A 13,914-nucleotide genomic window follows, 5' to 3' on the forward strand; every position below is an offset into this window, starting at 1 on the left:
CCTCTGTCCTCTCCATTCTACTATGGAGCAGAACTTTTCTTTGTTTTTATTTTATTTTTTTGTTGTAAATTGAGAATTTACAATTGTATAAATGCATGGGGTACAACATGATGTTATAATTTATGAATACAAGGTAGAATAAGTAAATCAAGCTGGTTAACACATCCATTACCTCTAATCCTTAACATTATTTGTGATGAGAGCTTTCAAAATTTACTGTCAGCAAATTTGAAATGTACAATACTCTGTTATGAACTGTATTCACCAGGCTATGCAATATAACTCAAAATATTAATAGCTTTTTTTTTTTGAGACAGGGTTTTATTCCCATTGTCTCTAGGCTGGAGTGCAGTGGCGCAAACTCTGCCTCCTGGGCTCAAGCAATCTTCCCACCTCAGCCTCCTGAGTAGTTGGGACCACAGCACATACCACCACGTCTGGCTAATTTTTTTTTTTTTTTGTATTTTTGGGAGAGATGGGGTTTTACCATGTTGCCCAGGCTGGTCTCAAACTGCTGAGCTCAAGTGATCCACGTGCTTTGGCCTCCCAAAGTGCTAGTATTACAGGTGTGAGCATATGCGCCCAGCCTAAAATCTTAATAGCTTTTTAGGGTAAAAATACTTGAGCATTATGCTGTGAGACTCTGTGTTCTTTTAACATCCCATGGAGAACATTTACTTGGTTGTGTTTTAGCCTTCAGTCAACCCTGTTACATGCAGCCTGTAACTCCGTCTTGCCCTTTGTGGGTGGTGATTCCGCTGTGAGTTCGGTACAAAGGCCTGTGCTCTTCTGCCATGGGTGTGTCCCAGCCATGCACAGGTGAGCTGGGACCTGTGCCCGTTCATATGTAGAATGTGGGGAATCCTTTCTCTGACTGGCTGCCATTTCTTCAGTATTCTTCCCCAACTCTTTGAGTTGCATAGATTCCTTTTCTTGGTCCAGAGAGACAGGATTTCGCTCAGTCTTGGCTGTGCTGGAAACTTGTCTCAGGTCAAAGTTTGAGAGAGGACAGGAAAATAAATAGGAACCTCACCCTCTGCAGGTTGCTTCTCCGAGTTTTGATTCTTTTCAGTCTGCCTGTTATTTTTTTCACTCCTTGTCCTCAGGTAGTTGGGTTTTTTTGTTTGTTTGTTTGTTTTTTCATTTTGTCCAGAATTTTTAGTCCTACTCATTAGGAAAGAAGGCTGAAAGAGGCTTACTCCATCCTGGTGAGCATTAGAAGCCTATGGTAATGTACCTTAATGCTTTTTTTTTTTCTTCCCCGATCTGGGGTCAGAAAGTATGCATGGTGTTGGCTGCCATGTCCTTCAATGTTGAACACTTCTTTAACATTTCATTGTTGTGTATGCTGTGATATTTTTGCAGAGCCTGGGTCAGTTTGGTAGAATCGCTCTCAGTGTCTCACCCTTTCTTGAATCAACTTTTTCAAGCTTTTTCTCACCTCTTCAATGGACATGCTTTAGCCAAGGCTGCTGGTAACTTCCATGTTGCTAAATGCAATGGATAGTCCTTTGTCTTCTTCCTAATTTCTCACCCCATTCCATTCTTCCTTTCTTGAAATACTTTCTCTGCTTGGCCCCGGGACACTGTTCCCTCTGGGCTTCCCGCTCTCCTCCCTGGCCACTCTTACTCAGTCCTCTTTATTGGTGCCTTCCCAAGGCCTGGCTACTAGACCTTAGAGGCCCTCAGGCATGAGTCTTTGTATACACTACATCTCTTCATGATCACTTCCATCCCAACCACTTTCTTTGTTTTTTTTTTTGAGACGGAGTCTCACTCTGTCACCCAGGCTGGAGTGCAGTGGCATGATCTCGGCTCACGGCACCCTCCACCTCCTGGGTTCAAGCAATTCTCCTGCCTCAGCCTCCTGAGTAGCTGGGGTTACAGGTGCATGCCACCACACCTAGCTAATTTTTCTATTTTTCAGTAGAGATGGGGTTTTGCCATGTTGGCCAGACTGGTCTGAAACTTCTGACCTCAGGTGATCCACCTGCCTTGGCCTTCCAAAGTGCTGGGATTGTAGGCATTAGCCACCTTGCCTGATGTCAACCACTTTCAATTCCATCCATTCAGGAACTCCCAATTACACCATTAGCTCAGACATCTTTACATATATTTAATAGGCACCTCCAACTTAACATGTCCCAAATAAATTTCCTAATTTCCTCCCAAATGCCAAACTGTTCCCCCATGGTCTTTTCCATCATAGTAAATGGATACTTTATTCTTCTAGCTTTTCAGGCTAAAAATTGTGGTGTCTTCCTTCATTCTTCTCCTGGTCTCATATTTCAGTCTATCTGCCTTACTTAGGTATATACAGAATCTGATCACCTTGCACCCTCTTCCTGGCCACCCCTTTATCGCAGGCTACCCACACCTTTCACCTTCTGTAATCTTTCTTCTGCTCTTTGCAGTCTATCCTTTCTGTTGGCCGAAATGATCCTTTCACAAGTGAAGTCAGATCATGCCATTCCTCTGGCCAAGCCCCCAGTGGCCTCCCACATCTGCAAGCATGATACAAAGGTCTACAAGGCCCTTCTCAGATCTCCAGTATCCTCCCTCCACTCACCGTGTCCCTGCTACACAGACCTCCTGGCTGATCCTAGAACTCACCTGACCTTGTCTTCCTCAGGGCCTTTGCACTTGCTGTTCCTTTGGGGTGGAATGCTTTTCCAGGTATTCATGTGCCTTATTCCCTCACTTCATTCAGTTTTCTGCTCAGATGTCACCCTAGAGGGAGGCCTTTGATGACTGCTCTGCTGAAAATAACATTGTGCCTCTGTGCCTCTTGAGTTCCCTGTCCTTACCAGGTTTTCTTTTTCTGTGCTGTACTGATCTTCCTTGGCATGCTGTGTTTGTTTTGGTGCTTATGGACGTTCTTTCTTAGTAGAATGTAAACTCCAGAAGGGGAGAAATCGTGCCAGCCTAGAACAGGTTTTATACCTAGGTAGATGCTTATGGGAATTTGTAGAATTGGTGGCTCGGTAAAAATGCTTTTGCATATACGGGTTTTATCTCTGTCCTGAAAGCTGGCTCCTTGGAGCCATCCAGACTTTCTTTTACAGTCATGTGCCAGGGGAAGGATGGCCCCTGCCTCCCACCCTCCTACTCCCAGGCCAGGTCACTTGGGCCACCAACCTGGAGTCCTCTCCCATCCCCTACCCCTGCCATGCGCACCTTGTTCACAGCCCCGGTGGAGATCACTCTGCCAGTGTCTCCCATGACTCCACGTGCCAGGGCCGAGAAGCATGTATCAGTCACCTGCTGTCTGATGCAGAGGGCCTTGTCAGCAGCAGAGCCCGCTTCCCGGAATGTCACGCAGGCAGCCAGTTCTCGGTCACTCTGGATGATGGAGTGTGAGGAATCCGTCACTCAACCTGCCAGGAGGCGAGGCAGGAGGCCGGGCCACCGCAGCTCCATCTCCACGCTCCTTCTTGGCTCTCCCCAGGTCTATGTCAGAGCTGATTAAAGGCAGAGAAGCCTGTTCTCTGCCCCACAGCCGGTGACAGCAGGGAGCCGCTGGCCAGGGCCAGGCCATGGTTGTCATGCTCAGTAGTGATGGGTAGATGCAACTGCTGTCCAGAAATGGAGCTGAGCAGATAGCTGGGGGAGCCACAGCCCCAGAATGCTGCCTTCGGCCTGAGCTGCCTTTCTGGAGGCCTGTCTTACGGGAAGCACCCACGTATAGTCTAGGCACCCAGTCTGTCTGACAATTTGTATTCTGCAAGATGAGTTCATACACCTTTCATCGAATATTACCACACCCCCATACCCGCTGCATTTTTCCCTTTTTTTCTTTTTCTTTTTTTCCACTAGGGCCAGATGTGTTGGCTTACACCTGCAATCCCAGCACTTTGGGAGGCCTAGGTGGGCAGATTGCTTGAGCCCAGGAGTTTGAGACCAGCCTAGGCTGTTGCCTAGGAAAATTAGCTGGGTGTGGGTGGCTTGCACCTGTAGTCCCAACTACCCAGGAGGCTGATGTGGGAGGATTGCTTGAGCCTAGGAGATTGAGGCTGAAGTGAGACATGATCGTGCCACTGCCCTCCAGCCTGTGCAAGAGCAAGATCCTGTCTCAAAAACATTGTGTTTTTACTCTAGAAAGAATTAGTTGTGGGAATTTGACAAATGCATACAGAAGTGTGCCTAGCTCCACAAACAAGATATAGCATAGTTCTGTCACGGCCCCAGATTCTGCCATGCTCCCTCTGGTCATCCTCTTTCACCACCTGGCAGCCGGTGGCCACTGATCTGATTTTGGTCCTTATAGTTTTACCTTCTCCAGAATGTCATGGGAATGGAGTCATACGGTTTGTCGTCTTTAGGGTCTGGCTTCTTTCGGCCTCGGGCATTTGAGATTTATGCATGTATTCATGTTATGGTGCATATCGGTTGTTCATTCTGTTTTGTTGCCAGGTAGTATTCCACTGAATGGAGATTTGTCTGTCCATTCCCTAGCTGAAGGACTTTGGGGTTGTTTCTAGTTTTTGACCATTAGGAATAAGGCTCTCCGGCTACTATATGTACGTGCATAAAGGTGTTTGTGTGAAGGTACGTTTTCATTTCCCTTGAGTTAAATACCTAAGAGGGGAAGTGCAGGTCATATGGTAGGTGTATGTTGAACCTTTTTTTTTTTTTTTTTTTTTGGGTGGAGGGGGACAGAGTTTCACTCTTGTCACCCAGGCTGGAGTACAATGGTGCGATCTCGGCTCACTGCAACCTCCACCTCCTGGGTTCAAGAGATTCTCATGCTTCAACCTCCCGAATAGCTGGGATTACAGGCATGCGCCACCACACCCGGCTTTTTTTATTTTTTGTATTTTTAGTAGAGACGAGGTTTCTCCATGTTGGTCAAGCTGGTCTGTAACTCCCAATCTCAGGTGCCCGTCTTGGCCTCCCAAAGTATGTTGAACTTTTTAAGAAACTGACACACCATTTTCCATTCCCACCAGCCGTGCATGAGATTTCCAATTTCTCCACTTCCTTGTCAGCACTTGGTAAGGCTGGTCCTTAATTTCAGTCATTCTGATAGGTAGGTACATAGAAATATCTTGTTGTGATTTTAACTGGCATTTCCCTAATGAGTAATGATGCTGAATACATTTTTATGTGCTTATCTGCCATCCATCTATCTTCTTTGGTGAAGTGACTCTTCAAAGCTTTTGCCCATTTAAAAAACATTGGCTTGTTTCTCCTATTACTGGGTTTTGAGAGTTCTGTATTAAATATATGATTTGTAAGTATTTTCTCCCAGTCTGTGGCTTGTCTTTTCATTCTCTTTATAGTAAATAGCGTCTCTGAAGGACAAAAGTTCCTAAATGTGATGAAGTCCAGTTTATCAATTTGTTCTTTTGTGGGTCAGGCTTCTAATGTTCTAAGGAAACTTTGCCTTCATGGTTTCTCCTACTAGGTGTTCTTTTAGAAGCGTTATGGTTTCAGGTTTTACATTTATTTCTATGATCCATTTTAAGTTAATTTTTTATAAGGTATGAGGTATAGGCTAAGGTTCTTTTTTTTGTATATGGACATCCAATTGTTCTTTGCTATTTGTTGTAAAGACTATCATTTCTCCATTTAATTATTTTTTGGGACTTTGTCAAAGATCAAACAACACTTGTTTTGTGTGTGAGCCTATTTCTGGACTTTCTGTTCCATGGATCTATGTAACTATTTTTTTTAAAAAATTTTTATTTGTTTATTTTTTGAGATGGAGTCTCACTCTGTCACCTAGTCTGGAGTGTAATGGTGCAATCTTGGCTCATTGCAACATCCGCCTCCCAGTTTCAAGCGATTCTTGTGCCTCTGCCTCCCGAGTAGCTGGGATTAAAAGTGCGCCACCACACCAGCTAATTTTTGTACTTTTAATAGAGATGAGGTTTCATCATGTTGGCCAGGCTGGTCTTGAACTCCTAACGTCAGGGTTATCTGCCCACCTTGGCCTCCCAAAGTGCTGAGATTACAGGCGTGAACCACCGCACCTGGCCTTGACTATTCTTTTACCAGTAACCCCCATATTGTCTTGGCTACTGTAGCTTTTTAGTAAGTTTGGACATTAGGTAGTGACCATAGCTACCTTTTCAGCAGGGGGGGCTGTTGTTCTCCCCGCTTTACAGGTGAAGAAACTAACCACAATCATGGAATCTTCCTGATCGTCTCCCTTATCAGGTGTTAGATGCTTAGCTCATGTTTAACACCTGATGCCTGATGCCTCTCATGCTTGATGCTCAGGACATCGCCTTTGCAGTCTGGCTTGTGTTTGACTCTTAACTCTGTTTTTGTTAGTTGTATACCCCTGGGAAAGTAATCTTACCCCTCTGTGCCTCAGTTTCTTCATCTATAAAGTGGACATCACCTGCCTTATACATTGTGGCAGATATTAAATGAGTCCATGTATCAGGTGAAACCATGTGAAATTGCTGATCTCTGACCATTTTCACAGACACAAATGGCAGTTTTACCTAGTCCAACCTAACATGCAAAGTGTTCCTTGTGGTACTGGAGAAAGGGTATGTTCTCCAGAAATGGTCCCTGCAGCTGCTGTCATGCTCACTGATACAGTGCCTGCTTCTGCTGCTGTTGCTATGACATTGTTATTACTGAAGGTGGTGGCTCTGAGGCTGATGTTTCATGTTCCTTGTGCCCTCTAATTAGGCAGCCAGTGTCTACAAGGACTTCCCAAGTGGCAAGCTTCTTGCTGAGTCTGCAAAGAGTAATCTTTGCAGAGTTGGATCATGGGGCAGGAGTGCTCTCCTCAGGATACATGTGTGTGCAGAGTGCAGCGGGAGAAGCTTGAGTGGGCAGGAGGGGTGGGTGCCACTTCCTGGACGTGGCCCATTAAGGGAGCCTGGTAGGGTGATTGGGAATTTGGGATGGGGAGAGTGTTCCAGGCTCAGGTAATGGCTTGTGCAAAGGCTTGGAGGGGTCAGTGGACAAGCTTCAGGGGAAGCCCTGAGGTTTGACTGTTGGGTGGAGGGGGAAGCTGCTTATGGTGGTGTAGGCTGTCTGCACAACTAACCCCATCCTTTGCATCCACAGGTCCCACCCACCTCTGCCTCCGCCATGGCTGCAAGAACCGTTATCATTGACCATGGGTCTGGCTTTTTGAAGGCTGGCACGGCTGGCTGGAATGAGCCTCAGATGGTCTTCCCGAACATCGTGAACTACCTACCGTGCAAGGAGAACCCTGGCCCCAGCTACGCCCGGAGGCGCGTGAGCCTGGGCATCGACATTTGCCATCCTGACACCTTTAGCTACCCCATCGAGCGGGGCCGCATCCTCAACTGGGAGGGCGTGCAGTACCTCTGGTCATTTGTGTTGGAGAACCACAAACGGGAGCACGAGGTCCCCCCTGTGATCATCACGGAGACCCCCTTGAGGGAGCCTGCGGACCGAAAGAAGATGTTGGAGGTGAGGCCTTCTGGGGGCTGCTCCCACTCGGGAGCGGGAAACAGACTGACACTATGTCTGGACTGATTGGGCACCAGGAATTGTGCTTTTTAAGGATAAATTGCCAACTGAGTGTGGTGGCTTATGCCTGTAATCCCAACACTTTGGGAGTCCCCGGCGGGTGGGCAGATCGCTTGAGTCCAGGAGTTCACGACCAACCTGGGCAATATAGTGAGATCCCGTCTCTATAAAAAAATACAAAAATTAGCCAGGCGTAGGGTACATGCTTGTGGTCCCAGCTACCTGGGAGGCTGAGGTGGGAGGATCACTTGAGCCTGGGAAGTCAAGAATAGAGTGAACTGAGGTCACGCCACTGCACTCTAGCCTGGGCAACAGAGCAAGGCCCTGTCTCAAAAAAAAAAAAAAAAAAGAAACCAACAAATTGCCCCACAAACATTTCCCAAGAGCCTAGTGGGTGCCTGGTGTGCCTCTAAGCAAGGGAGCTCATGGAGGCCCCACCTGCAGACGGACATGTAGCAACCAAAGTGCTCGGTGGAAAGGGGGTTGTTACCAGGGAGAAAGACGTGGCATTATTTGCTTATGGATTCCATAATTGCTGATATAGGCCATGTTCTGGCCCTCAGTAGAGCTTCCATGAAGGAGTTGACAAATAATTCCAGGTAGCGATGAGTTCTAGAACCGTAATGAAATGGGATCATGGTGGACTGTTGGGGGTGGGGAACCTGTTTGAAGAGAGTACTCAGGAAGGGCTTCTCTGACGGAGGTGATTTCAGCAGCAAGAGCGGCAAGAGGCAAGTAGGATGGTGAGGCTGGCGGAGGGTGGGCCTTGTAGGCCTGGTAGGCTGTGGGTAGTGCTTGGATTCTACTCTAAATCAAGGATTGGCAACCCAGTGAGCCAAATCCGGCCCACCACCTATTTTGTAAATAAAGTTTTATTGGAACATAGCCACACGCATTCATTTATATGTTGTGTAAGACAGAAAGGGGAGGAAAGAAAAAAGAAAATATGCTTATTGCCTGGTAGACAAAGCCCTATTATTATTTTTTAAATAAAAACTTTCCAGACATCAAGACAAAACAGGAATTCTGATATTTAGGGTTTGGCAGAGTGTGCTTTCATACTCCAGCATCTGAGTTCAGTCGTTGCAGCAGAGACTGTTTGAGACCATACATCAAGTTAAAGGCTAAAATATTTACTATCGTAGATTTGTTAAATAAAATGCATGATGTCCTAGTTAGACTTGAGTTTCAGATAAATGACAAATAATGTCTTAGTATTTAAGTATGTTTCATATTGCATGGGGCATACTTACACTACAGTATTATTTATTATTGATCTGACAGTCATATGTAACTGGGCATCCTGTAGTTTTATTTGCTGAATTTGGCAACCCTTACTGTCTATCCCCTTTACAGAAAATGCTTGCCAGCCACTGCTCTAAGTGAATAGGAAGTTCCTGAGGAGTTTTAAATGGAGAGTTTTAAATGGGGGAGTCATATCTGATTTTCCATTTGAAAAAGAGGACCTTGGCTGCTATTTTGAGAAATGGCTGGTGGGGGGACAATTTTCTGAGAGTAATAATGGAGAGAGCCCCCTCTCACTGAGGGGAGATGACAGGCTTGTGGGGGCTTGAAGCGGTAAGTGGCTGGGGCCACAGAAGGGTTGACTATTGTGATCTTTCTGCTTCTATGGGATTAGAACCTTGGGAAGGCAGCCAGAGCTGAGGAATGGGGGGCAGGGAGACTTTGTAAAGATTCAGGGGGTGAGGGGCAGGGGGAGAAAACCAGCCCAGGGTCTCTGGCAAACCCTAAATATCCAAATTCCAGGGTTGTCTTGACATTTGTAAGGTTTTTATTTAAAAAAAAAAGAATAAATAAGGCTTTTGCTCCCAGGCAGTGAGCATCTTTTCCCTTTTTTTTCTCTTTTCTTTCCTGTTTCATTCTTTCCACCCGTTTGTCTTTTTTCTTGTCTGTCTTATCTTTCTTGTCTGTCTTTCTAGTCTTCCTCCACTTTTCGGAGGCAGTGGTGAATATGCAACACTTGTTTCTTTTCTAATCTGTTCTTCCTTCTTCTAAAGAGGCGGTTCAGGCTGCACATGTGACCCGTGGCCATGTCCCTCCTGCAGCCAGTCCCAGAACCATTTCTTGCAGCCACAGAGCTCTTCTCACCTCTCCACCAAAGTGATGTTCTGAACGGCCATGACCAGACAAGCTCCTGAGGGCAAACCCAGCTCCCCTTCTAATCCTCTAGAGCTGCTGCTTTATCCTCACTGCATGAGCTCCAGGGTCCCTGGGCACAGCATCCTGGGGCAGCCCGAGAGTCCCCCGAGGACGTGGCTCTGTGCTGACTTCAGCTTTGACTGCTGAGCAGGCTGGGGGAAATGCACTGAGTGAATTCTCCCTTATTGCAGATCCTGTTTGAGTTGCTGCATGTCCCATCCGTTCTCCTGGCCGACCAGCTGCAGATGTCCCTGTATGCCTCTGGCCTCCTGACCGGAGTGGTGGTTGATTCTGGCTACGGCCTGACCCGCGTGCAGCCTTTCCACCAGGGCCGCCCCTTGCCCGCCAGTGGCAAGACGCTGGAGTTCGCCGGCCAGGATCTCTCCGCCTATCTCCTCAAGAGCCTCTTTAAGGAAGATTGCGATAGACGCAGCCTGTTTCAGCTGGAGACGGTCGCCATTACTCAGATGAACAAGTGCTACGTGCCGCAGAATCTGGGGGAGGCCCTGGACTTTCGTGAGAGGCAGAAGAGTGGCTTGGATGAGAGCAACACCTATCAGCTCCCAGACGGCTCCCGCGTGGAGCTGACCCCCATGCAGCGGGTGGCTCCTGAGATGTTCTTTAGCCCGCAGGTGTTCGAGCAGCCAGGGCCCAGCATCCCACGGGCCATCGTGGAATCCGTGGAGTCCTGCGAGATCTCCCTGCGCCCCCTGCTGGTCTCCCATGTGATGGCCTGCGGGGGCAACACCCTCTATCCCGGGTTCACAAAGCGCCTGTTCGGGGAGCTGATGGGGGATCGTGTCTCCTCCACCAAGGCCACAGTCTGGGCGGGTTCCAATAGAAACTTCAGTGTCTGGCTAGGAGCGTCCGTGGTGGCTCACCTTTCTACCTACCAGTCTGAGTGGATGTCCCGAGAGGAGTATGGTGAGCATAGGAGGATGTGACCCTACTGGCTGTCTCCTGAGAATGGGCTCCTGTTAGATGGGCACGGGCAGATTAATTTTAGCAAAATGTTCTGGGTGGTGGTAGAATGAGGTGAGGTGGGGTGAGCTGGCTTTGGAATTCTGGGGGCATAAGTGTATTTTTTAGGTTCTAAGGTTTTATCTTGTTGCAAGAGTGGGACCTACCCAAGGGGAAAGACAAGATGTCATCCTTGGAAACTCTGCAGGGAACGGTTTTTCCAGGGTGGCCTGTCACTGGAGTCTGAGTGGCTGACTGCCATCTCCATGCCCGAGAGCCACTGGTTTTTCATTGACATTTCCCTTGGTTTGTCTCGTTCTTCTTGGCTGAGTAGGTTTTAACTGGGGTAACACTTCTGCTAGGAGTCCCAATTATTTTTGACTAGGGGATGGGGAAGAGTTGACATTTCTGGTCCTACAGGCCCTTTCTGGCCAGGGAGGCATTGCTGCAGGTGAGCCTGGGATGCCCTTGCCACCCATGGTTGGACCTTGTTTTATATCTGCAAATAAACAACTTGTTTGGAAGCAGCGCTGGCTCCTGTGATGGATGGGGGTAGGGTGGGCGGCCCCTTGGGGAGTCTCAGGGAGTATAAGCGTGAGAGAGCCAGGTAGGGGCCAGGGCAGTCTCTGAGGTGTCTGGGGCCTGTGAACAGTGGCTGCCACTGAGCCAAATAGGCAAGGGTCTGGACCCTGTGTTCTTCCACTGCCACATTCTATCCATCCATCCCAGGTGTCCCAATATTCTGTTGAAAGTTTTCCTTCTTTCTTGTATTTGTTTGGTATATATCTGATGAATATTCAAGTACCTACCATGTTTTAGGAGCTGTGCTGGACACTGGGGACTTGAGGTGAGAAAGATGTACAAGGTTTCTGGTTTCCAGCTTACAGCATCCTGTGGGATCTATTGTAGACAGTACATACGTTAATATTTCTGATGATGAAGAATGAAATGAATCAAATGTGACACGGTCATGTGATCTGGAGGTGGAGGGATGGCCACTTTCAATGGAATGGACTGAGATGAGGTTGCTAGGGACCATCAGTAACTGTGTTCTCTTCTTCAATGGCACACTGAGGCAATGCTCCCAAGTCCTCAGCAGTTATATAGGGCCAGGTGGCTGAGTTCTGGCCCATTTGGCATGCACCTGACCTTAAAAATACCCCTTCACAGCCTGCGGGATGGGTCAATGGGGAGGATGTGTAAGCCTTAGGGGATGGCAAGAGTTGCAGATGGAAGAAGCCTGAGTGCCTGGGTGGAACAGAAACCCCTGCCCAACCCCACCAACACTAGCCTGTGGCATGAGGAATCTATGTTCAGCTACTGAGAGTGTGGGGCTGTTTGTTACAGCAACTCTTTTGCTTACTCTGACTAATACAGAGAAAGGAGCCACAATATACAATTTATTTAATGAAATGTGTTTTCTGTTAAGTGCCAGAACTGGGGTTTGAACCCAGCCTGGGCTCTCAACCATAGTGTTATCCAGCAGTTTCTGAAAGGGATTCTTGGCTCCTTAATGTTAAGAGCTGGAATAGAGTAACAAGTGTAGTTTGGAAGACTGGAGCTCAAGGAACCCAGATGTCTCAGGGCAAGTAGAAGAAGATTTGGAGGGCAGAGTCCAGCTCACCTTGTCTTTGAATACGTGAGCCATATTCTCATGTGTTTGCTCCCACAGTTGAAGCATCAGCAGTCCCCAGGGAAAAGAGTAGGAGCCTGGAATAAGAATTCTTAGACCAACTCAGAACCAGCCTGGTGCAAGCCCCAGACTTGGTGTCAGGTTGAGTTTCAGGGTGGCCCTATCACGAACTGGGCTGCCTTGGGCAAGTTATTTAACCTCTTTGAGTCTATCAAGTATAAAATAGGAAGTAATAACCACCTCCTGTCAGAGATTTGGGGTTGAAGACAAGCTAAGATAGGGGATGAGAACTCACTGTGAAGCTATGATGTGCTACTGAGGTAAGAGAAATGACTTTCAAGTTTTTAAGTTGATGTCACTCGCCTATTAAACAGAAGTGTTGATAGCAATGGCAGCTACCATCACTTGCCAAGCATTGTGATGAGAGTTTTACAAATGGAGTCACATTTAATCCTCCCATGCACATTGTGAAATGAGTGATGTTTGTCCCCACTTGCAAATAAGAAAACCAAAGATTAGCGATGTTAAGCACTTGTTTAAGTTCACACTCAAGTTCAAGCTAATCATGATTTGTCAGAGTTAGGAATGGATTCAGCATGCCTAGAACACTAGGCTAAAAGTGGCCAAAACAGATTTATTTGTCTCAGGCAACAAGTAGACACTCCAGGGGAACAGTGTCAAATCTACAGCACCAAGGTCTCTCTTTATCTTTCCATTTCTCCACCTTCAGTGTATAGGCTTGTTGGGTTGTGGTCACAAAACGGCTGTGGCAGCTCCAGGCATCACCCCCTATATTTCCTGCAGGAAAAGGAAGCATGAAGAGAGTGTCTCATCTGGGTCTGTCACTTGCTATTAGAAAGTTGTTGTCCAGCAGATTTCTGTTTGGCTCATTACTTGGAGGTAGCTGAAAGAGGTGACATACAGGTATTGAGTGAGCTGATCCACAATGTTCGTTCCTTGGCAGAGGAGAGCTTTGAATCTACGTCTGTCCGTACTAAAGCCTGTGTTATCACCGACAGTGGCAGGCTGCCTTCTCAGCTTTCTGGGCCTTCTTGGTTCCCTTGGCCTGAGATGCAGATGTATTGATTTTCCCAGGCTTGTGTGAAAGCTGCTTTTGGATAGCAGTCGAGGTGTGGGCACCCTGGGCAGCAATCTTTGCACTTGAAACCCCTGTGTTTGTACACACCTGAGCCTTAAAAGGCAGAAGTGGGGGCAGCTTAGAAATGTAGGACAAGGGAAAGGAGGGCCTGGAGGGGAGATGGGCAAGGGGCGTTTTCTTTCCTTATTTAGCTCTGGGCAACTGTCATCAGAACCCTTTTCCTCATTTCATTCTGAATGTAACATTTAACCTTTCTGTTCAAGCATCAAATCTGGCTGCCTAGTGTATAATTATGAACTTTTCTTCACTTTTTCTCCCCCCTCCCCCACCCCCAAAGCTTTTAAAACTCCCTTGTTGGGTACCATCTCTCTCCTCTGACTCTCCAATTAAATTAAAAATAGCAGCTCCATGGGCTGTGCGGGGCCATCAACCTAATGCGGAACTGCTGGCACGCCAGGCCTAGCGGGGTGGCACGTGGTGCCCAGAAGATGCCTGCCGGGCTCCAGCAAGGCCTGGCAGCTGCTCAGAGCTTGGGGAGGCTCATCCTGTGCGAGGGGTCTGGGGCTGTCTGCCAGGGGCAGCCAGGTGCAGGGGGGAG

The 13,914-nt window shown here is 47.6% G+C and overlaps 1 protein-coding gene across 1 annotated transcript; it reads left to right on the forward strand.

Annotated features, from left to right (window-relative positions):
• Nucleotides 1–5,893: 5,893 nt before the first annotated feature.
• Nucleotides 5,894–11,111, forward strand: ACTL8 (actin like 8). The gene is made up of 2 exons (XM_021936675.1): nt 5,894–7,404; nt 9,816–11,111. The coding sequence occupies exons 1-2, from the start codon at nt 7,057–7,059 to the stop codon at nt 10,566–10,568; spliced, it is 1,101 nt and encodes a 366-aa protein (XP_021792367.1). The 5' UTR covers nt 5,894–7,056; the 3' UTR covers nt 10,569–11,111.
• The last annotated feature ends 2,803 nt before the right edge of the window (nt 11,112–13,914 follow it).

This window comes from Papio anubis, chromosome 1, assembly GCF_008728515.1.
Source record: "Papio anubis isolate 15944 chromosome 1, Panubis1.0, whole genome shotgun sequence".
Lineage (NCBI taxonomy): Eukaryota > Metazoa > Chordata > Mammalia > Primates > Cercopithecidae > Papio > Papio anubis.

Coding starts and splice junctions, on each gene's coding strand:
- ACTL8 (XM_021936675.1), top strand. CDS start 7,057: ATGGCTGCAAGAACCGTTATCATTGACCATGGGTCTGGCTTTTTGAAG. Junction 7,405..9,815: donor ACCGAAAGAAGATGTTGGAG/GTGAGGCCTTCT, acceptor CCCTTATTGCAG/ATCCTGTTTGAGTTGCTGCA.